At 47.5% G+C, this 25,193-nt stretch overlaps 1 protein-coding gene across 1 annotated transcript; it reads right to left on the reverse strand.

The window, feature by feature from the left end:
* Positions 1 to 608: 608 nt before the first annotated feature.
* Positions 609 to 2,934, reverse strand: LOC109765518 (transcription factor TCP14). The gene has a single exon (XM_020324299.4). It carries the CDS (start codon positions 2,275 to 2,277, stop codon positions 1,072 to 1,074), a length of 1,206 nt encoding a protein of 401 aa, XP_020179888.1. The 5' UTR covers positions 2,278 to 2,934; the 3' UTR covers positions 609 to 1,071.
* Between the last annotated feature and the right edge of the window lie 22,259 nt (positions 2,935 to 25,193).

Below are 25,193 nucleotides of genomic sequence, written 5' to 3' on the forward strand. Positions count from 1 at the left end.
TCGCATGCTACTACCTTTTTTTTCTTTTCTTTTGTATGGAGTCCTACTGGCAGATCACGGCTGACGACGACGTACACTAATTGTCCCAAAATGTACTGCCCAGTTGTGTAGTTCTTCCTCCATCCGGATTATTGCACCCCCACAAACTCGTATTTTGTGTTAGATTTTGATATCATACATTCGACTCGACTAGCAAAATATAAGTTGTACTCCCTTTGTAAAGAAATATACGATCGTTTACATCACTATATGGTAATCTAAACGAAGTTATATTTATTTACAGAGAGAGTACATACTAAAAACCGCATTGTTTGGATTCGTATTCAAAATATGTTATCAAGCATTCAAATGGTACTAATTTTGTGGTCAAATGTTATATTTTGCTAGTTAAAACTAAGGTCAAAGTTTGACAAAAATATAGGGGGGACTGATAAATAAAGCCGGACGAGTAAGTGCCCGCGAAAGAATTTTATTTTCGGTGGATCAGGCATGATCATAAGTTGAATACCATGGGAGAAAGCAAAAGGACGTTGGCGGATCTTAACCCTAGCTAGCTAGCTGGTTGATCAAGAAAGAACAAATCGATTATAAGCAGCACAAGCAGCATGCAAAATGGAATTCATGGCCCTGCATGGTGTAAAATAACTTGAAAGCTAGGACTAACAAAGCTTGGTGGCAAACAAAAAAATGAACCATCGACCGATCACGGCATGTGACGAATGCCATGCCTGATGAAAATTCTCTTCCGCTCGCATTTCATCAAACCCTAATGCTAAAAGAACAAAAATAAACAATCTCTTGCTGCTGCTGCTGATGTGTCTCCCTCCTCTTCTCCAATGGCACACCTCGCTCTTCCACTCACAAGCACAAACGTACGTGCGCTAAGTATGACGATGATGATCTAAATGCCATGGGATCGCAGCCGAGTGTAATCCTTGCGAGTTATCTAATGTCTAGGAGTGGAGGAAGGAAACCACAAAAGGAAAAAGAAATCAAAGACAAAGAACAGATCAAAGCCACACCAGAGACCAATGCATGCGATGCGATGCGATCCTCGGAGGCCCGCCCGGCCTACGACTCGCTGGTGCTCATGCTCTCATGCCGCTCGCCGCCGCCACCACCACCTCCGTGTTGCTGCTGGCTAGACGATCCTCCTCCGCCGCCGCCTCCTTGCCCCGCCGCTGCTTCCGCCGCCTGTGTCCGGTACGCGTTCAGCGCGGCGAGGATCCCCATCTGCCCCTCGCCTCCGCCACCGCCGCTGGCTCCCACTGGGCCGAGCCCCAGCTGCTGGCCGGGTAGCAGCGCCATCGGTGCAGGGAAGTTCATGAAATGTAGCCCGCTTGGCACGCTCCCACGATACACGGCAGCCGCGGCGCCGGCGCTGCCCACCTGCGGGAAAGTCCAGATCGACTCACCACTTCCTCCTCCACCGCCGCCGTTTCCGCCGCCGGAAGGCGCCCCGCTGCCCTGCGCGTTGTTGCTTGGCACCATCCAGACGGTGCCTGGCATTTGGCTCTGCGTGTACCCCGCCATCTGCTGCTGGTACTGTTGTTGCTGTTGCTGCTGCTGGTGTTGTTGTTGCTGCTGCTGCATTTCTTGCTCCCATCGCCGCTTCCTCGAAAGGTCGGCGGCTGCGGCAGCGGCAGCGGCTGACGGCGAGGGCTGCACGTCAAGACCGACGCTGCCCGAGTGGAAGTTGAGCAACAGCGGCGACGGCGTCGACGAAGACGAGGCGGGGCCTTCGGGCGGGTACCCGAGTCCGACAACCCGGTCCCACGCGTCGGCACGGGAGCCGAACCTTACGCCGGGGCTCGGCAAGGCCCCGCGGAGGTGGGCCGGGATGGAGAGCGAGGAGCCAGATGAGCGGAGGGAGATGTTGAGGGAGGTGAAGTTGGCCGGGATGGTGCCGGTGCCGGTGGCCGCGATCACCGCCGGCTCCGCCTGCTGCAGCAGCCACTCGATGGTCTCGCCGTCCGTCTTGTGCCCCAGCTCCCGGGTTAGCTGGAACACCCTCGCCGCGCACAGCGCAGGCATCCGGATGCGCCGTCCCCGGCCCTCCACCTTGGTGTGCCGGTCCTTGGTCGACGTCCGCTTGGGCACCACCTTCCGCACCTGCATCTCCCCTCCGGCGGCACCGCCAGTGGCTGCTCCATTCCCGCCGCCCGCCGAGGTGCCCCCAGCAGCCGAGCTGGAGCACGGTTGCTCCTCCTTCTTCTCGAGGAGCTGCAAGGGGAAGTTGGGCCTCCGGCCGCCCCCGGCGTCTCCGGCGATGTCCATGGTCAATTAGGCCATGTTATATACACACACAGCTATCTCTGCGTGTATATGCTTTGGCCGGGTAAATGGGTGGTTGTTTGCAGGAGAGGGGAACGGATTTGATGCCGCCGACCGCTTCTTGTGGGTCTAGCTCGAGATTGGTTAGGTGTGATGGAGACGACGGTATAGAGAGAGAGAGAGAGAGAGAGAGAGAGAGAGAGAGAGAGAGAGAGAGAGAGAGAGAGAGAGAGAGAGAGAGAGAGAGAGTCCAGGAGCTAAGCTATGAGGTAAAGATTATAGGTTTGGAAGGAATCCTTCCTCATATGATACGATGAGAGAGAGAGAGAGAGAGAGAGAGAGAGAGAGAGAGAGAGGTTGTGTGCGTGTGGGAGATCACACACACTATTTTATGGCCTTCTGGTAAGCTTCATCTGCGATCTGGGAGAAGGGAGAAGCATGAGCAGATGGCCCTAGCTAGAAGCTAGGAGAAGGAGAGAGAGAGAGACAGAGAGGGGGAGGAAGAAGATGGTGTACTTTGTAGGGCTTGGAGGAGAGAGATGGATGAATTAAATGGTTTCTTGATGTAGAGAGAGAGAGAGCGGAGCTTGAGTGACAGAGACTGTGGTCGTGTACATGGAGAGGGGGAGACGGGCAGCGAAGGGAGGAAGGAGGAGGATAAGACAGGCGGAGGAGAATTATTAGGCTCACCTAGCCCGCCATGGCGTGGCTCTCTCTCTGTGCTGGCTAGCTAATCCCATGCACAGTGCGGATCAGTACTGTGGCAGAACGTAACGTGATATGTCCTCCCGATGCTAACCAGCGAATATCCCATTTAATCGGCTAAAAACACCACAGCACTATTGCTACTGTGCACGCTAGGGATTAACCCGAACAAGGCCTAGTTAGCTATATAAGCTACGTGGTGTGATGGAAAGCAACGCTTCCTTTGTGGATTGGCTGCTTTTAAGAGAGGGAGAGAACCCTATCTGTTTTTTCTTCTTCTTTCTCTTCTTCTGCATTTTGCTGTTTGAAATGTGTTTCTTTTTTCTCTGCCTCTGCCTCTGCCGCTCTCGCTTTGTTTATTTGTTTTTCTAAAAGGAAAAATCTTTAGACTGTGGCGAGGCAGTCACTTGGCTCAGACGCCACGTGCGCTGTTCTTTATCATTCAATCCCCGCCCCGAAGACTGCCTGCCGCTGCCCACTGCTCTCTGCAAGTCAAAATACACAAGGAAAGATGTATAGCAAAGGGGATTCTTTTCTCTTTCTTTTTTCTGGTCATCAAAAGCTTCTTCGTTTCCAACTAGCCTCAATGCATGTACATCTGTTTCTGGAGTATTCAGTTATTATTATTTCTTTATTTTTGCATGTTTCAGTTTCTTTTTTGCACTATCTTTCAGGTGGTAGCACTCAAATCATGCATACCTATTTTTGATAAAGGAAAAAGCACTCATGCAGGACAGAAGCATAACTTATATCTGGCTTGATGCATCCTTCATTATTTTCGTACTTCAAAATAAAGATTATATCAGTGAATTATGAGAGAACAGCAAAGAAACAGGTGATAAAGTAGGGCCAGCTCAACCAGTAATCATTCCGTCGCCTTTCTTATTAGGCTTTGCCCCCTCCTTTGTTTGCCAGCCTTGGTGCCCTAATTTCTTGTGCTATGGACCTGGTGCATACAATACGAGTATCCAACATATATAGACTCCTCTTCCACCCGTATACTTGGACTGTGAATGGCAAAGAGAAAGGGACTCATTGTCTTTACACTCTGCAAAAGCTTTGGCTCTGAGTTTCGTGTAACTGTATATAGAATCTGGATCTCAAAGAACAATTAACTAAGCTTTCATGACCTGCGTTGTGGCAGGTGTAGAATAATTTAGCACCATTTCAATACTGGTACTACGTATGTGGTTCAAAATAGCAGCTCAGAGTCAAATTAGTCAAACCTTGTGTTTCTATATTTAAACGAGCGCAAACCTGTTACCAATGAGCACATATAATAAGTGGACTATATGGGGTACTAATTATAACCGTGTATTTTATCTATCTATTTATTCCTTGCTGGTTAGGGCAGATTCAGGCATCTCTCCGATCAAGCTCCAGAAAATGTATATGTCATTCGATTTTTTATCTACTCTATTTTATCTATGTAGTTCAAAATAGACTTACCGCTTTCAGATTTTTTTTACCAGTTCCCTCATGGGCCCATAATAGTTCCAAGAGCATTTCCAAACCCCCATCTTTTTCATCTGACCATTCTCTGGGGTGGACCTAATTCATCTCTCTGACCCTCCTATTGTCAACTATGCATGTTTTTTTTGAAATGGAGGATGACCCCCGGCCTCTGCATCCGGGAGATGCATACGGCCACTTTATTAATTATTCTCGAGGACCTTACAAAGTATTACAGACAATATTCCTGAATCCACCATCTCGGCAACATATGCCGCTACTCTTATCCATATGATGAAGGGATGCTAGTTGGGCCACTACCCAAACCACTCACCTAAACCTAACATCAAAAGCCGGAAGCCCCAGCCGAGCCACATACCGGGTTTGGGGCACAATCCGGTAAGACACACTCTTGTGTCGTCGCAGCCATCTTTCACAGGTCCGTCTTCAGAATATATTGAGTCTTCTACCTTGTGTAGGCCACTCCGCCATCGACGTCACCATGACGCCAGACAGCTACCTCCTCCTGCGCGAGTCCATCTCCGCGCACCGGGCGGCGAGCCTCCACATCGCCATGCCGCCGATCTTCGCCGCCATCAATGAGTGTGATGAAGTACCGCTCCACCACGGCATGTACAAGGTGAGGAAGGGCGAGGTCACCATCGGAGACACGGCCGGAAGAGAAGCACCGCAACCACGAGCCACTGCCCGGAGCTGCGACGCGGTAGATCAGACGGGCCGCCACCAGGAACCAGACAAGCTCGCCATGCACACCCAGCATCCCCATGCCCAAGTCGGCGCCTTCAAGAAGGTGACGACGCTGTGGCGCCGCCGCCGCTTAGCCACCGGGGCTAGGGTTTTCACCCGGGCGCAGGGGAAGGGGGGAGGCAGGGGAGGTTTAGCCTCGGCGCCGCCACCAAGGAGGGAATGACGTCCGGGACGCCATCGACGCCGTGACCGCCACCGGCGGCCAAGGGTTTCCCCCGGCCAAGCACCCTGCCGCCACCTCCGAAACAGCCACAACATCAGCAGGCGCGTGCACGCCGGAGATCCAGGCCGGCCGGAGGTCATGCATCACGAGCGGACCAGATCGCCTCCGATCTGACGAGGGGAACCCGGGGCCTCCCCGCGCCATGACCAGCGCCCACCGGGATCTCGCTGCCCGCGCAGCCGAGGGAATCCGGCCTACCTCACTGACGAGCACTCCCGCCGCCGGAGGAGCGCCGTCCGCACCAGCGAGGCCGCCGCCTCAGATCCGGGCCCTCACCACCGAAAGGGAGCGGCCAGAGGCCTCGCCGCCGCCCTCACACGCAGCCGCGCGGGGGCCCCGGCGACCGCCTCCGGCAGCGGCGAGGAGGAGGGGAAGGGGGAGGAGGCGGCCGGGGGGAACCCTAGATCGCCCCCGAGTCGCCCTCGGGAGAGCGACGCGGGGGAGAACCCTAGATCGCCCCCGAGTCGCCCCCGAGTCAACTATGCATGTTTGCCAACAACAAATATAATATCACAAGATGGAGGATGGATGCATGGCTGCTGGGATGTAGCCATTGGTAGATAGAAATTCACCAGCCTCTCTGCATTGACCAGGTCCTCCCTCCCCCACTCTCCCTCCTTTTTCTAGCACACTTTGAATCATCAAAAACTTCCAAATATGTCCAGCTGCCTGTTCTGTTATGACCAGCCCGTACCAGCTCGTACGAACTCGTTCCCAGAACTTCTCTCTCTATGTTTACTTTGTTGACGGTTCATCCCTCTCTGTTTTTGCTGTGGTGTGGTTGTGTGCATCCTCCGTCCAAAGTACTCCCGCCGTAAAGAAATATAAGAGCATTTAGATCATTAAGTAGTGTACAATACATAAACATGTATTTGCATGAATATTTTGGTAATGAAAATGTAAAAAAAAAGCACAACCACCTCCAAGAAACCCCATTGCATGACCCCTTCTGGAAGGAGAGATTTATTAATTTGGTCGAGGTGGATTTGACCAATTCACTAAACATCCTTATGCAGCAAGCAGTCATATTTCTGTTGTGATGCAAACAAGCTGATGTAGTTTCTCTCTCTTGTGCTACGTTTTCAGTGCACGCCCACCACACACTATTATTGCTCGATTCAGCTGTTAGAAGCGCGTAGCACACAGAGGCCACAAAAAACATTTCTTACCGACCACAGGCGCTCCCCGCCGTCTAATCCGCGCGCCGGGCCCGCGCCACAGCGGGTGGGAGTGGCTGTCAAGGCGGTGGCCATCAGCTACAGAAGCATCGCTGGTAATCAGACAGTATTAGATTAGTGTGAAATAGGAGCTAGCTCGCTAGCTAGCTAACATGGATGAATGATCATCAAAAGCAAAAGATTGATGGTGTTTGTTACAGGTGAGACAGACAGCAACGCTCCAAGTACCCAGCCTTTTCCTTTTCTTATTTTCTTCCACTCTCGTCTTTTTCAGCCACGCAAACCTTTTGCACGCACACTGCATGGTGCAGAGGCAGAGCTGTGTATGTATGCTGGTAGTATACTCTCTCTGGAGATGCTGCGCAGCAAAAGCCAGCAGCGTTGCAATTTGCACGCACGTAAAATATCTGCTGTTGCAGACGTCACCTTTTGATTATTAGAAGTAGACGGAATTCCATCAGCTGGTAGACATAGCATGAAAGCACTACCCTGCCTTTGTTTTTTTCCTTCTTCTTCTGTTGTTTAAAGCTGGGCTGCATTGGCACCGGCTGTTAAAGGCCTAAAGGGTTGAATTTGGGATCACTATGTGAGGGAAAAAGGGCGGAAAAAGAAGCATGCAATCCATTTCTCAGCTTTTTGAGATCTACTATATGTATTAGGAGTACGGTGCAATGGATAACAGTGTGCGTTATTAGGTATAGACAGCTCAGGTGACTTGGGTCAAGCTCTCTCTTTCAGCTGGAAAAGGCGTGAACACCATATGCAAATGGCCAAGCTGCACTAGGGGGAGCAGGGGCCTGAAATTGTGGGTTAGTGGATGATCTTTGAAATGATGCATAATGTGTAAGCTAACAAAATAGGGCCCTTTGGGTAAGCCCGAAAAGGCAGCTCGTATATACATTCCACTCTCTCTCTCTCTCTCTCTCTCTCTCTCTCTCTCTCTCTCTCTCTCTCTCTCTCTCGTAAGTAGATGTAGATATGTATAGCTCAAATGCAGAGGGACGGATCAGCAATATGTCGGAACCTGTGAGTTGTTTTCTAGCTGGTAGTAGTTTCTCGTGTGCTGCTTTCACTTTTTTGTGAAACGGAGAGGTAAGAAAAAGTAACATGCATGTGAAAATGACATGGAGGCTGGTTGGTGGATCTATAGCACAAACTGAAATTTTCGTCTAGAATCAACCAACTCATAAATGGATGGGTGCATCACAATGATGCACAGTTCGGGAGGTTTTTAACCTCCTTCTCGAGAGGAAAAAAAACCAGTTCACAGGAAAAGTCAGCAAGTGATTACTAGCAGGCAAGAGAAGCGGCTGTAAGCTGTAGACTTACAGCTGGCTATAGCACAAGTTTCAAAAGTTTTGTGAGAATGAAAGATGGGCCATATGTTAACAAAGTACTAGTACTTTCTTAAACCTAACTATTATACATGTTAGCTATTACATTGGCTAGAGATAACATGGCAACTTGTTATAGCCAGAAGCTGGCTATATTATTAACCATGCTCTTATAGTACCGTACAAGACATGTGGTTTTAGGATGGCCTTGACTGGTCTAAACCACTAAAAAGGAACACCTTTCTTTATGAAAATACGTGTATAGGTACTGATTAATAATTAACATGAGGGTGTTAACAAATGCACAAGCTATTTAAAGAAATATTTGCTGTGCGTGACGAAGGGGAATAAATTAAAGTTTGAGCATCTGATGACAAATGATTGAGAAGCTAACAAAACAAATGATGAAGTTTGTTTATAGAATATTTGCCTATCCTAATAAGTGCATATTATGACATGCATAAGGCGTTGTGGCAGCTGGGTGGCAAGTCTTGGCACGGGAGCAGACCAAAGATAATCTTACCAAATCCATTTAAAAATGCGAAAGCATGCTGTGAACGGTGGCTTGTCAATGATTATGGTTTGTGAAGGGAAGGGTATACATTTTCTAATTAATGTATAATCATCCTCGAATTGTCATGATCAGTACTGTGTCGCTGGCTTAAACAATTGCATGGCTTTCTATGTTCCACTGGACATATTAATTTGAACTCCTGCAAACTTTTTGAGCAGGGCTTGCATTTATAACTATGAAACTGCCATATACTAGATTTGGAGTATTTTTAGGTTTTCACTTGGTGATTTGAATTCAAGGATAACTGACGAGACACTACGTTTAGGTCCAACATTGCCAACTCACACATCATAGCAAATACAATAAGGTGATGTAAGCGGGTTATAAGAATTTAAATATTATGTTTTTCTGAGAATCGAGGGGGGATGTTCCCCACCTGAATATATTACTCAAAGAGTCACAACAAGTTGTGTTACGTAATTACAAGGGCACAATACATCGTGCAGAGAGGAAGAGCCGCCACGAGGAGTTTGCCTCCTTGTCACCGGGCTTCAATAGCCGGTGAGACCAAAGGTCAAGATCCAAGAGGATGAGTCTAACAAGAAAGTTGAGTGTCTACCTGGAGACCTAAAAAATATTATCATTCATGTATTCCAAATCTTCCATAGGATTTTGAGCAACACGAATGGCCAAACAGTTGCCGGAGTCACCCGGGGGAGTGATGCATCCCAAAGATCACTGACGAAGAGAGAGCTCGGGGTGATACCAAGGCACTGCTAGATGTGGTCGGCGTAGGGGCAATAGACGAAGGGGTGGTCGACATCGTCAGGCTGGAGCTGGCATCATGGGCAGGCCGAGTCGGTGATGATATGCTTGTGGCGAGGTTGACGCATGTGTTGAGCCTGTGAAGAAATAGGAGCCACGTGAAGACCTTGACCTTGTTTATCACCCGTGACGGGGTCCTGTGCCTGGGGTACCTGACATAAAGGAGCCCGGCCTCGCCGGTTACACCGGGATCGCTAGGCCCAAGACAAGAAGGGAGCCCTAAAAGGCGGAGGAAACCTTCATGCTCTCCAAGACTAGAGGGCGGCGGCGCCGTAGATCACATCTACCCCCATGTAAAACCTAGACCTCCCTTTCCTATATAAAGGAAGGTCTAGGTCCTCATTCATCATCCTATCTTAGATCCAAACTCTCGGTAGCAATCCCGTACACCATTGTAATCCTATGGACGAGGCATCCCCTCACCATGAATGACGAGAAGAAGCAAGATGTAGGGTATTACTCTTCGAAGGCGCGAACCTGGGTAAATTATGTGTGCAGATTCCGTTCTGGTACTTCCGATCTCGTTATGAGCCCTACCGATAATAAGAACTTGCATGACATCTTTTGTCCTACTCTCCTGTGGCAGCGGGGTCCATAGGGAAATCTAAGGGTTATTAAGGCCTCCTCTTAATAGAGAACCGGAACAAAGCATTGGCACTTAGTGAATACATGAACTCCTCATACTACGGTAATCACCGGAAAGAATCCCAATTATTATCACCTTGGGGTATGCGGATCATAACACGTAATAGGTGCATACAACTTGCAAGATAGGATAAAGAACTCAAATATATTCATGAAAACATAATGGGTTCAGATCTGAAATCATCGCACCCGGGCCCTAGTGACAAGCATTAAGCATAGCAGAGTCATAACAACATCAATCTCAGAACATAGTGGATAATAGGGATCAAGCCCTAACAAATTAACTTGATTACATGACAAATCTCATCCAACTCCATCGCCGTCAACCAAGCCTACAAAGGAATTACTCACTATCGATGGTGAGCGTCATGTAATTGTTGACGGAGAAGAGTTGATGATGACGACGGCGACGAATTCCACCCTCCCGAGCCCCAAACGGACTCCAGATCAGCCCTCCCGATGAAGAACAGGAGGTGGCGGCGACTTCGTATCGTAAAACGCGATGATTCCTTCTCTCTGATTTTTTCTCCGCGATACAGTGCTTATAGAGTTGGACTTAGGGCAAATGGAGGCTCCAGGGCCCCACAAGCTCACAGGGCGCGTCCCCTGAGCTTGTGGCTCCTGGGTGCCCCCCTCCAGCAGTTCTCTTTGCCAACATTCTTTATATATTATGAAAATATTTGATACGTCTCCAATATATCTATAATTTTTGATTGTTCCATGCTATTATAGTATCAATTTTGGATGTTTTATATGTAATCACATATCATTTTTGGGACTAACCTATTAACCTAGTGCCTAGTGCCAGTTGCTATTTTTTGCCTGTTTTCGGCTTTTCTGGAAATCAATATCAAACAGAGTCCAAATGGAGAAAAAACTTTGCATTAATTTTTTCTGGACCAGAAGAGACCGTAGAAGATTTGGGAGAAGACCAGAAGAGTCACGAGGGAGCGACAAGCTCGGGAGGCGCACCCCAGGGGGAGAGGTGCGCCCAGGCTTGTGGGCCCCTCGTGGCACCTCTTGACCTAATTCCGCCTCTATAAATTCTCAAATATTCCCCTGACATCGGAGAGCCATCCGAAATACTTTTTCTGCCACCACAAGTTTCTGGTCCCACGAGATCCCATCTGAAGGCCTTCTCCGGTACTCTGTCGGAGGGGGAATCGATCACGGAGGGGCTCTACATCAACCTTGCTGCCCTTCCGTTGATGTGTGAGTAATTTATCAGAAACATACAGGTCCATAGCTAGTAGCTAGATGGCATCTTCTCTCTCTTTGATCTTCAATACAATGTTCTCCTTGATGTTCTTGGAGATCTATTTGATGTCGTGACTTTTTGCGGTGTTTTTGTTGGGATCCAATGAATTGTGAGTTTATAATCAGATTATCCATGAATATTATTTGAGTTTCCTCTGAACTCTTTTATGCATGATTGTTATAGCTTTGTATTTATCTCTAATATATTGATTTGGTTTGGCCAACTAGATTGATTTTTCTTGCAATGGGAGAGGTGCTATGTGATGGGTTCGATCTTGCGGTGCTCAATCCTAGTGACAGAAGGGGACATGACACGTATTTGTATCATTGCCATTAATGATAAAAAGATGGGGTTTATCCATGCGTGAGTTTACTTTGTCTACATCATGTCATCTTCTTAAGGCGTTACTCCGTTCTTTACGAACTTAATACTCTAGATGCATGATGGATAGCAGTCGATGTGTGGAGTAACAGTAGTAGATGCAGAATCATTTCGGTCTACTTGTCTCGGATGTGATTCCTATATACATGATCAATTCCTTGGATATCGTCATGATTATTTGATTTTCTATCAATTGCCCAACAGTAATTTGTTTACCCACTGTATGCTATTTTCAAGAGAGAAGCCTCCAGTGAAAACTATGGCCCCCAGGTCTACTTTTTATCATATACTAAAATAAAAATTACCTTGCTGTAATTTTTCTTTATTTATTTTATTTTATATTTTTGTTCGATCTATCTATTACCATACAATTTAATCTTGCAAGTAACGTTGGGTGCAAGGATTTGTTATTTTGTGTGTCGGTACTGCTAACGAGGTGTTGCGTGGTTTTACTACTCGATTGATAACCTTGGTTTTTAACTGAGGAAAATACTTATCTCTACTGTACTGCATCATCAACTCCTCTTCGGGGAAATTCCAACGCAGCTCACAAGTAGCAGGAAGAATTTCTGGCGCCGTTGCCGGGGACACATCATCAACATCTATCAGGTACCTTCACATAAAATTTCATCTCCGTGCATTTACTTTATTTTCTATTTGCCTTTCTTTTCATCTCCCCCACTTCTAAAAGGTTTTCACAAAAACATAAAAATATTTTTGTTTTCCCTTTTGCTTGTTTGCTTGCTTTTTGCCTTCATGTCAACATACCAAAAACAGGAAACATAAAGACATATGGATCCTCATCCACTTGCTAATCTTTTTAAAAGATAATAAAGCATGGATTGACTTTGTCAGGTTCACCGTCACAATACGCTTCTTCACGTGAATTTACGCTTTCACTTTGAATTTAAAACGTATACGCGAGGTGGTACTAATAAAAACGTCGCACGCTAGGCTCGCTCGCGCTATTGATCCTTTTATTACGAGCCTTCTCTTATGGGCCGTCCAGTATTGAAAAGAAAAACTCCTGAAAGCGCATGCACACGCGGACATCTCCTTCTTCTTCCTCTCAACATGCACGAACTCCTCCTGACCAACGTTGGCCGCTGCCGATCTGGACTCTCCGGCACCCGTGCTCCCCTCCCCCCATCTCGCGCTGCTAAGAAAGGAAGGGCATGGCCATGCGAGCGGCCGCGACGAGGCTGGCATCCTCCAGCCGCCGCCGCCGGCACGGGCACCTCCCAATGTCCGAGTTGCTGCTCCCGTGTCGTGATTGGAGACCGTGTCCTTCTCCAACTGCAATCAATGGATTTCCCTACCCGGATTTGAGTCGCCTGGTATAAGAAGGAAGGGTCCTCGGCCGGAATCTCCATCAGGTTGCGTCCTTGGACCAGAAGCTCCATCAAATCCCGTCGAAATTGCAATTTTCGTCGAAACATCCAATGTCGCCGCCGAGTTCGCTAGAGGAAGAAACGCCGAGTTCGCCAGAGGAACAAGAACGTCCGTCCAACCGTCCAATGTCGCTGCCGGCGGCTACACCAGAGGTATATATCCCCTTGATATTCATTGGATGCAATTCCCTGTTTTAGATGTTGTTTCTGTCCCCTGCCTCTGACTACGCAACAAGGGATGGAACCTGAGGCACAGCCGCTACGATGCTGAGAAAGAGGCGGCTGTGGCACCCGACAAATGCTGGACTCAGCTTTGATGCTCAATTAGGGCGGCCACACACATGACTCTGCCCAAGATTCAACTGCAGTTGGCTCGGATAAAAAGGATTGCAACATTGGCAGTACTGTTGATAGGATGGTTAGTTTTGGAAGGGGAATGGTAGTATGAGCACAGATTGAAAACAAGGCTGCAGTGCAAACGCTCTTGCTCAACCAATTTAAGCTCAGCGTCAGCTGTTGATTAAACATTGGATATACTCCCCCAAATGACATCGTTGCACTACACAGGACCTGACGAGGAGGGGATCCAGCTAGCTGTCTGATGGCGCTTCCACATGTATAAGCTTTGTATGTGTAATGCCCACGATGCGGCTATATCTCCCACGTGTCGAGGCACGACTTAGAGGCATAACTGCATTGTGGTTTTGTCGCAAGAAGGGTCATCTTCACACAATCCCATGTAATGAACAAGAATGGGATAAATAGTTGGCTTACAATCGCCACTTCACACAATACATAAATAAATCATACATCAAACAGAGTACACACATAGGTCCGACTACGGAACCAAAACAAAAGAAGACAACCCCAAATGCTAGATCCTCGATCGTCCCAACTGGGCTCCACTACTGAGCAACAGGAAACGAAACATAGTAACGACCAAGGTCCTCGTCGAACTCCCACTTGAGCTCGGTTGCGTCACCTGCACTGGTATCGTCGGCACCTGCAACTGTTTTGGAAGTATCTGTGAGTCACGATGTAACGCCAACGATGCGGCTATATCTCCCACGTGTCGAGGCACGACTTAGAGGCATAACCGCATTGTGGTTTTTGTCGCAAGAAGGGTCATCTTCACACAATCCCATGGAATGAACAAGAATGGGATAAAGAGTTGGCTTACAATCGCCACTTCACACAATACATAAATATAAATCATACATCATCCAAAATACACACATAGACTGACTACGGTCAAGATCCAAATGAAAATAAGATAAACCCAAATGCTAGATCCCCGATCGTCCCAACTGGGCTCCACTACTGATCATCAGGAAAAGACACATAGTAACGACCACGTTCCTCATCGAACTCCCACTTGAGGTCGATCCCATCATCTGCACTGGCATCGTCGGCACCTGCAACTGTTTTGGTAGAATCTGTGAGTCACGAGGACTCAGCAATCTCACGCCCGCGAGATCAAGACTACTTAAGCTTATAGGAAAAGATGGTGTGCTGAGGTGGAGCTGCAGCAGGCAATAAGCATATATGGTGGCTAACATACGCAAAAGAGAGCGAGAAGAGAAACAACGGAACGGTCGTCAACTAGTAATGACCAAGAAGTGATCCTGAACTCCTACTTACGTCATTCATAACTCAAACCGTGTTCACTTCCCGGACTCCGCCGAGAAGAGACCATCACGGCTACACACACAGTTGATGTATTTTAATTGGGTCAAGTGACAAGTTCTCTACAACCGGACATTAACAAATTCCCATCTGCCTCATAACCGCGGGCACGGCTTTCGAAAGATAATACCCTGCAGGGGTGTCCCAACTTAGCCCACCATAAGCTCTCACGGTCAACGAAGGATAAACCTTCTCCCGGAAAGACCCAATCAGTCTCGGAATCCCGGTTTACAAGACATTTCGACAATGGTAAAACAAGACCAGCAAAGCCACCCGATGCGCCGACAAATCCTGATAGGAGCTGCACATATCTCGTTCTCAGGGCACACCGGATGAGATATCCTACGAGTAAAACCAGACCTCGAGTTTCCAAGAGGGGGCCCCGCAGTCTACTCAGTTCGGACCAACACTCGAAGGAGCACTGGCCCGGGGGGGTTAAAATAAGATGACCCTCGGGTTCGCGAAAACCCGGGGGAAAGGCTTAGGTGGCAAATGGTAAAACCAAGGTTGGGCCTTGCTGGAGGAGTTTTATTCAAGGCGAACTGTCAACGGAGTCCCATAAATCACCCAACCGCGTAAGGAACGCAAACTCAAGGAACATAATACCGGTATGACAGAAACTAGGGCGGCAAGAGTGGAACAAAACACCAGGCATAAGGCCGAGCCTTCCATCCTTTACCAAATATATATAGATGCATTAATTTAATAAGAGATATTGTGATATCCCAACATATCCATGTTCCGACATGGAATAAACTTCAACTTCACCTACAACTAGCAACGCTATAAGAAGGGCTGAGCAAAAGCGGTAACTTAGCCAAACAACGGTTAGCTAGGAAAGGATGGTTAGAGGCTGACATGGCAATATGGGAGACATGATAAAGCAAGTGGTAGGTAGCGCAGCATGGCAATAGAGCGAACAACTAGCAAAGCAAAGATAGAAGTGATTTCGAGGGGTGGTCATCTTGCCTGCAAGGTTCTCAGAGTTGTCGAGAGCTTGATCCTCGTAAGCGTACTCAACAGGTTCCTCGTTCACGAACTCGTCTCCCGGCTCTACCCAACAAGAACACAAGCAACGGAACCACAATCAATCACGAGAAATGCAACAAGCAACATGATGCAAAACATGAATGATATGCAAGATATGATATGCGATGCGTATGCGTGATCCGGAAGGAAAATGATGAACAAGGCAGTAACTTGAGAAACCAAGCATGCCACTGGAAATGTGAGATGATTTCGGTTGAAATCGATATAAAGATCACCGGAAACGGATGCACGGTTTGCAAATGGCAAGCAAAACAAGAATGACACGAATCTGCGATTAACAGCATGATAGCACTTAAAATGCAATAAGTAACAATGCTACAGCTCTCCAACGTAGCAAAAAAGCATATGGCAGTAATCTACAGGAGATGCTTGACAAAAGATGAACATTTAGCTATGGCTAGATCACAACATAACAAGCTCAAACAAGCATGGCAAAAGTGCAAAAGATAACAGGTTCACAAACTTGGTGAAATTACTGGACATGACAGAAAACAGCATCAGATAGCAACGTTCAGAGCACGAAATCAACATGCTACAGGAACTTAACATGGCACAACAAGACATGGCAGTGTTCTACTAAATGCATATGACAAAAGTCTCTTACTGATCATAAGCCAAAAAGGACCACAAAAATGATGGCAACCATGTAAACATAGCAAGTTTCGTTAACAGGTTTCAGACTTTGCAGAAAAACAGAGCATGACAGAAACAATAATATGAAGGCACCTTGGTGAGCTTGATGCACTCATCACAAAGCAATGCATGACAAACAAAGCATACCTACAGCAAGATGTCATGTTTATGAAGCTATCCATGGCAAGAGCAAATACATATCATGTATGAGACAACTAGAACAAGTTTGGCAAAATTGCATATCATGTTAAGAATCTGCCAGAAATATTTTATAGCAAAATTAGAGCAAGATTGGTTTATGCTATGGCACTCCATAATTGCAAACAAGGGCAGGAATGGATCAATTACAACAGTATCTACAAAACATCCTGACTGAACATCTCCAAAATATGCATGTATCTCTCTGCAGCATCAAGTTTATATGGCAACAAAATAACAGCAGACAAGGACTTAGAGAAAATACTAAGTCTCTAAAATCAGAAACATTACGGAGCCTAGTTTGCATGCTTGTGCTAGTCACCACAGAGATCACAAAAATACATGGTATACACCACTGGAAAGATGGAATGGCATGCAACAAAACACATGTAGAGCTCCTACTCATAAGATGCACAGATTAAAATATACAAAAATAACAAATTTCCAAGTTCTGCTAAGTAACAGCAGACAACAGCAACTAGCACTCTTGCATCAGAGATTTGGGCATCAAGATGGACTCAAATGAACATGGTGCAATTGAACAAAATGTAGAGCATCACGAGACGAACATTTCGATATATTACACGCGTGAAATGGAGCTATATGCAGAGAGTTATGATGCTAAGAACAGGTGCACATACTGCAAAATATTTATGACAGAAGATTTCGTAGGGGGAAAGAAAAGTCAACCGTCTCGATGCTCGATTGGATCTGGCCGGGACGAGCTCGGGCTCGGGCCGAAGCTCGCCGGAGCAAGCGGACGGCGGCGGAAGGAGGCCGGAGGAGAGGTCGGGGCGGCGGGCGCCGGCTCGGGTAGGAGGTGGAGGAGGCCGGTCGGAGGAGGAAGAGGGCGGCGGGGCTCGGGCGCCGGCGGACACGGCGGCGGCAGGCGCACGGCGGCGGCGGCGAAGGGAGGCGGCGGCGCCGCTCGGGCTCCCGCGGGGCAGCGGCGGCGTACGGGCCGGGAGGGCCCGCGGCGGGCCGGGCGGGCCGGCGCGGTGGAGGCGGCTGGGCGCTGACGTGGTGGCCCCTGATTCGCAGGGCGCGGCGGCGGGGAGGTGTTCGGTGGCGGCGGGGAGGTGTCCGGTGGCGGCGGGGGAAGTTTGGCTAGGGTTTCATCTGCGATTGTATACGGGAGGGGATGCATTTATATAGCTAGAGGGAGCTAGGAGAGTCCAAATGAGGTGCGGTTTTCGCCCACACGATCATGGTCGAACGACCTACAGCATGGAAGAGAGTTAGAGGAGTTTTGGGCTGGTTTTGAGGGGGGTTTTGCTGCAACACACAGAAGGCATCTGCGGTTACCCGGTTAACCGTTGGAGTACCAAACGACCTCCAAATGGAACGAAACTTGACCGGTGGTCTCCCGGTGGTATACTAGGGCCACTTGACAAGCCTCAGTCCATTCCGAGAATGTTTGACACCCGCTCACGAAAGAAAACAAGAGGGGAGCGCCGGATTGCAAAACGGACAACGGGGAAAATGCTCGGATGCAAGAGACGAACACGTATGCAAATGCAATGCACATGATGACATGATATGAGATGCATGACATGAACAAAATGCAAAACGACAAACAAAACCCAACCACGGAGAGAATATCATAACACATAGCCGAAAATGTCAAGAGTCGGAGTTACACATATGGCAAGTTACATCCGGGGTGTTACAACACTCCACCACTACGAGAGGATCTCGTCCCGAGATCTAGGACTGAAAGAACTCCGGATATTCGGAACGGAGATGGTCCTCGCGTTCCCAGGTGGCTTCTCGGTCGGAATGGTGCGACCACTTCACTTTCAGGAATTTGATTGACTTGTTGCGAGTCTTGCGCTCAGTTTCTTCAAGAATAGCAACGGGGTGCTCATGATAAGACATATCTTCTTGGAGGTCAATCTCTTCGAAGTTGATAGTGCGCTCAGGCATCTTGAAGCACTTGCGGAGCTGTGACACATGGAACACATCGTGCACGTTCGCGAAGTTGGAAGGAAGCTCAAGTTGATAGGCGAGGTCGCCTCTTTTGCCAATGATCTTGAAAGGACCCACGTATTGAGGGGCAAGTTTCCCTTTGATACCGAAGCGACGAGTGCCTTTCATTGGAGAGACGCGGAGGTAGACATGGGCTCCGATCTCGAAAGCCAAATCACAGTGCTTACTATCATAGTAACTCTTCTGGCGCGATTGCGCGGCTTTGAGATTATCACGGATGACTTTACACATTTGTTCAGCCTCTGTGATTAAGTCATTGCCAAGAAGTTGGCGTTCAACAGTCTCTGACCAATTGAGAGGAGTACGACACTTTCTGCCATAGAGGATCTTGAATGGGGCTTTGCCCGAACTCGCTTGAAAGCTGTTGTTGTAGGAGAATTCGGCGTATGGAAGACAATCTTCCCATTTCATGCCAAAGGAAATGACACAAGCCCTGAGCATATCTTCAAGAATTTGATTGACTCGCTCGACTTGGCCACTAGTTTGAGGATGGAAAGCTGTGCTGAAGCGAATGTTTGTGCCCATGGCCTTCTGGAAGGAGTCCCAGAACTTAGAGGTGAATATGCTTCCACGATCTGAAGAAATCAATTGTGGAATGCCGTGCAAGGAGACAATTCTGGAGGTGTATAGCTCTGCCAACTGAGCTGCTGTGATGGATTCTTTGATTGGAAGGAAATGGGCCACTTTAGAAAGCTTGTCGATGACAACGAAGATAGCATCATTTCCGCGCTTGGACTTGGGAAAACCAGTAACGAAGTCCATTTTGATATGATCAAACTTCCACTCTAGGATAGCAAGAGGTTGAAGGAGACCAGCTGGTCGTTGGTGTTCTGCTTTCACTCTTGACAGACATCACATTCATTCACGAACTGAGCGATTTCTCGCTTCATTCGAGTCCACCAATACGACTGCTTGAGGTCATGATACATCTTCGTACTTTCAGGATGAATGGAAAGAAGAGAATTGTGTGCCTCGTTCATAATGACTTTCCTTAGATCACCTTTAGGAACCACAATCCGGTCCTCGAAGAATAAAATGTCTCTGTCATCAATGCGATAGCACTTGTATTTGGAAAGACCCTTGTCGATACCACGTTTCACCTTCTTCACCATGGCATCAAGAAGTTGTGCCTCACGAATTTGATCTTCCAAAGTAGGAGAGACTATGAGGTTGGCAAGAAAGCCTTGAGTAACAACTTGGAGATTCAGCTTGCGGAAAGCTTCACAAAGATCCGGTTGGAATGGCTTGAGAATTAAGCTGTTGCAATAAGACTTCCTGCTTAAAGCATCTGCAATGACATTGGCCTTGCCTGGAGTATATTCAATACTCGGATTGTACTCTTGAATCATTTCGACCCATCGAGTCTGCCTGAGGTTGAGGTTGGGCTGAGTGAAGATGTACTTGAGACTCTTGTGATCGATGAATATGTCCACTTGTCTTCCCAACAAGAGATGTCTCCACGTTATTAATGCATGGACAACTGCCGCCAACTCAAGATCGTGAGTGGGGTAGTTCTTCTCATTTGGCTTCAACTGACGAGAGGTATAGGCCACAACTTTCTTCTCTTGCATTAACACAGCACCGAGACCTTGGAGAGAAGCATCACAGAAAACTTCAAATGGCTTGGATTCATCAGGAGGAGTCAAGACAGGAGCTGTGACAAGTTTCTCTTTGAGAGTGTTGAAAGCAACGTCACTCTCAGAAGACCAGATATACTTCACATGCTTTTGGAGGAGGTTGGAAAGAGGCTTTGCAATCTTGGAGAAATTCTCAACGAATCTTTGGCAATAGCTTGCAAGACCAAGAAAACTGCGGAGCTGCTTGACATTCTGAGGAGGTTCCCAATTCACGATTGCGGACACCTTCTCGGGGTTAACAGCGATGCCCTTGGCAGAGATGATGTGACCAAGGTAAAGAACTTCATCAAGAAAAAACTCACATTTGGAGAACTTCGCATAGAATTGATACTCTCTGAGCTTGTCGAGCACCAATCACAAATGTTTGGCATGATCTTTCTTATTCTTGGAGAAGACCAAGATATCATCGAGATACACCAGGACGAATTCATTGGTATAGGGGTTGAAGATGAAATTTATCATCCGAGAGAAAGTTGGAGGAGCATTGACAAGGCCGAAAGACACGACAGTATATTCATAAGAACCAAAGCTTGTTCTGAATGCTGTCTTGGGAATATCTTCTTCACGAATGCGAATCTGATGATAACCCATACGAAGGTCAAGCTTGGAGAATACTTTAGCACCTTTGAGTTGCTCGAATAGCTCATTGATGTTGGGAAGTGGATACTTGTTCTTGATTATCTTCTTGTTCAATGGACGGTAGTCGACACAAAGTCGGTCCGTGCCATCCTTCTTCTTTACAAAAAGGACACCACAACCCCATGGAGATGAACTCGGTCTGATCAAACCCAGAAGCTCTTGTTCATCGAGCTGTTTCTTCAATTCCTTCAGCTCCTTGGGTCCAAGCTTGTATGGACACTTGCAAACGGGTTCAGTGCCCGGCTCAAGATCGATAACGAACTCAACTGGCCGGTGAGGAGGCATACCCGGAAGCTCTTCTGGAAAGACATCTTGATACTCACAAACGACTGGAATTTGAGAGATGGCATTCAATTCGCCCTTCTCATTGAGAGAAAATAACCGAATGGTTTCATCACGAGCGGCATAAATGATAACATCCTCAGAAGAGTGTGCCAATTGAATTTCCCTGGCAGCACAATCAAGTTGTGCCTTGTGCTTAGAAAGCCAGTCCATCCCGAGAATTAGATCAATATCCGAGTCACCAAGAACAACTGGAGAAGACAGAAATTTATAGTTCCCCATCTTGATGGAAACATAGGGAGCAACCAAACTAGAAGTCAAAAGCTTTCCTGGAGAAACAACTTGCATAACTTTGGATAAAATCTCTGTGTCAACATTGTGCTTCGATGCAAATGGGTATGACAAGAAAGAATGCGATGCACCAGTATCAAATAAAACTTTTGCAGGAATATCATTAACTGAGAGATTACCCATTATCACATCAGTAGATTCCTCCGCTTGAGCTGCATTCATCATGTTCACCTTTGCAGACTTTGGATAATGCTTGACCACTGCATTGCTGGAAGATCTGACAGGAGGAGGAGGCGGAAGACGCCTTTGGTTGAAGCACTTGTTAGCATAGTGACCTTTCTGCTGACACTTGTTGCAAGTCACCTCTGAGAGTGGACGGTGATAAGGCGCATTGGACTTTGGAGCTTGATTCTGAGACTTGTTCTGATAGCCAGAGTTGGAAGAGTTGGAAGAACCATGGCCACCTTTGTTCTTCTGCTGGTAAGGCTGACGAAACGGAGGAGGAGGAGGCAACCAGAACTTCTGTTGCTTAGCTGCCACAAGTGAGGAAGAAGAAGACTAAACTGCGTCCCTGACTCTCTTCTTAGAAGCCTCACACTTGAGCTGAGCAGCCTCTTGCTTCAGTGCCATATTATAGAATTGATCAAACTGAGTAGGCTCAACAAGAATGAGAGCTAACTGCAGATCCTCTCTAAGGCCACCTCTGAAGTGATAGATCATGCTCTTTTCATCAGGAACGTCTTGTTTAGCGAAGCGAGCAAGTTTCTGAAACTGGATGTTGTATTGATACACAGACATGTTGCCTTGCTTGAGATTGCGGAACTCCTCACGCTTGCTCTCAACAACACTTTGTGGAATGTGGTGCGCTTTGAAATCCCGACAGAAGTCAGTCCAAGTGATCACACGACCTCCTCTGGAATCTTTGTATTGCTGAAACCAATCAGCAGCTTGGCCCTTGAGCTGAAAAGAAGCGAACTTGACATAGTCCTCAGGCCTGACATTGCTACATTCAAAATGCTTGTTGATGTCCACGAGCCAATCATCGGCATCCGTGGCCTCGGCACAGTAGCTGAAAGACTTGGGCTGATTTGCGAGAAACTGGTTGAGGGTAGCGAAGTGAGGCTGATTGTTGCCTTGGCCTTGATTTCCTTGATTGCCTTGCCCTTGGGTGCGTTCTTGCAAGAGTTGCAGAATCATCTGAGCATTGGCGTTGGTGGCTGCCATGATAGCTTGCCATGCCTCCGGAGGCGGAGGTGGTGGCGGAGGGTTCGCCTGACTCCCTTCATTGCGATTCGGATTCTGACGCGTTGGCGGAGCCATCCTGAAGAGGGTGACATCCGTTAGCATCTTGATAGACAAATAGATAAGTAGAATCAACGGATAGAAATTGCAACATATAGTCTTCACAATAAACATTCGAACGAGGATGAACGAATGAATTTCGTAGTAAATCATCACACTTCCATTAAGTTGAGAAGCCACTTGAAAAAGATATGGAATCAACATTTGACTTCGAAGCAACTCGAATACCACAATTGAAAACAAAACAAAGTATTGGCTTGCAGAATAAGCCGGAACAAACATATGATAGAGATTTCGTCCGAAGTTTTCGTGGTGGGGCCCACACGGGCTCGATCGTACAGCACCATCATGTACAAGGCTGTGCACATGACATACGAAGCGTCCCCGAGTCGGCATAGCCAAGGACTCTTTAAGACACTACGAGACCACTGTAAAACCAACCGTGTACAGGCGGACCACTAGACGTCGAACCCGAATCTCATATCATGCGTCTGTCGGAAAGATATCCTAAGAGCTACTTGAATTCCCACTTATAAACTCCCGAAACTTTCTGGTTATGCAATCAGGTGTTGGGGATACAGGGGACACAAAATATATCACCCAAACTAACAATCCCTAGATCCAGCTGTATCCATCCGTCAACACATAACCAAGAAACCTTCGGAAATCGTGTATTCAAAAAGCATCCGTTATACTAGTTATGGCAATACTCCCGAACTCCCGCCCCAGTACTGGGTGGCGTCGAGGTGATCTCACCAACAACTGCATAAAAGAGATTTCGATGTCGGCGAAACTCAGGTATTCCAGAACTGCAACGATAAAATTGTGACGACAACACCTCGGAGCTCAACTCCCCGGGACACTGCCACAACCCCTAAATGTCAGGAGGCACCAAGAACAATGTTCTCGTCACAAAACCATCGGAACGATTCCAAGATACCCGCGTGATCCTAAATTTTTTTTAGTGAAATTTGAGGAGAGAATAGTCAAAACTTCTACGTCAGGAGACCTCACCAGAGCGACGAAGGGACTGAGGAGTGAAAAGAATCCTACTCTCCGATATATATAATCCTAAGACTCAAAACATTTTTGTTCTAGACTCAACAACGCCAGCGATTCGATCAAGCAGGGGGCTCCTAAGTCAGGGATGGCTCTGATTACCAACTTGTAACGCCCACAATGCGGCTATATCTCCCACGTGTCGAGGCACGACTTAGAGGCATAACCGCATTGTGGTTTTGTCGCAAGAAGGGTCATCTTCACACAATCCCATGTAATGAACGAGAATGGGATAAAGAGTTGGCTTACAATCGCCACTTCACACAATACATAAATATAATCATACATCATCCAAAATACAAACATATAGACCGACTACGGTCAAGATCCAAATGAAAATAAGACAACCCCAAATGCTAGATCCCCGATCGTCCCAACTGGGCTCCACTGCTGATCATCAGGAAAAGACACATAGTAACGACCACGTTCCTCGTCGAACTCCCACTTGAGATCGACCCCATCATCTGCACTAGCATCGTCGGCACCTGCAATTGTTTAGGTAGAATTTGTGAGTCACGGGGACTCAGCAATCTCACACCCGCGAGATCAAGACTATTTAAGCTTATAGGAAAGGGAGGTGTCATGAGGTGGAGCTGCAGCGGCAATAAGCATATATGGTGGCTAACATACGCAAGAGAGAGCGAGAAGAGAAGCAACGGAGCGGTCGTCATCTAGCAATGACCAAGAAGTGATCCTGAACTCCTACTTACGTCATACATAACACAGACCGTGTTCACTTCCCAGACTCCGCTGAGAAGAGACCATCACGGCTACACACGCAGTTGATGTATTTTAATTGGGTCAAGTGACAAGTTCTCTACAACCGGACATTAACAAATTCCCATCTGCCTCATAACCGCGGGCATGGCTTTCGAAAGATAATACCCTGCAGGGGTGTCCCAACTTAGCCCATCATAAGCTCTCATGGTCAACGAAGGATAAACCTTCTCCCGGAAAGACCCGATCAGTCTCGGAATCCCGGTTTACAAGACATTTCGACAATGGTAAAACAAGACCAGCAAAGCCACCCGAATGTGCCGACAAATCCCGATAGGAGCTGCACATATCTCGTTCTCAGGGCACACCGGATGAGACATCCTACGAGTAAAACCAGACCTCAAGTTTCCAAGAGGGGGCCCCGCAGTCTACTCAGTTCAGACCAACACTCGAAGGAGCACTGGCCCGGGGGGGTTAAAATAAGATGACCCTCGGGCTCGCGAAAACCCGGGGGAAAGGCTTAGGTGGCAAATGGTAAAACCAAGGTTGGGCCTTGCTGGAGGAGTTTTATTCAAGGCGAACTATCAAGGGGGTCCCATAAATCACCCAACCGCGTAAGGAACGCAAACTCAAGGAACATAATACCGGTATGATAGAAACTAGGGCGGCAAGAGTGGAACAAAACACCAGGCATAAGGCCGAGCCTTCCACCCTTTACCAAATATATATAGATGCATTAATTTAATAAGAGATATTGTGATA

This window comes from Aegilops tauschii, chromosome 6 (genome assembly GCF_002575655.3).
Source record: "Aegilops tauschii subsp. strangulata cultivar AL8/78 chromosome 6, Aet v6.0, whole genome shotgun sequence".
Taxonomy (NCBI): Eukaryota; Viridiplantae; Streptophyta; class Magnoliopsida; order Poales; family Poaceae; genus Aegilops; species Aegilops tauschii.

Coding starts and splice junctions, on each gene's coding strand:
- LOC109765518 (XM_020324299.4), bottom strand. CDS start 2,277: ATGGACATCGCCGGAGACGCCGGGGGCGGCCGGAGGCCCAACTTCCCC.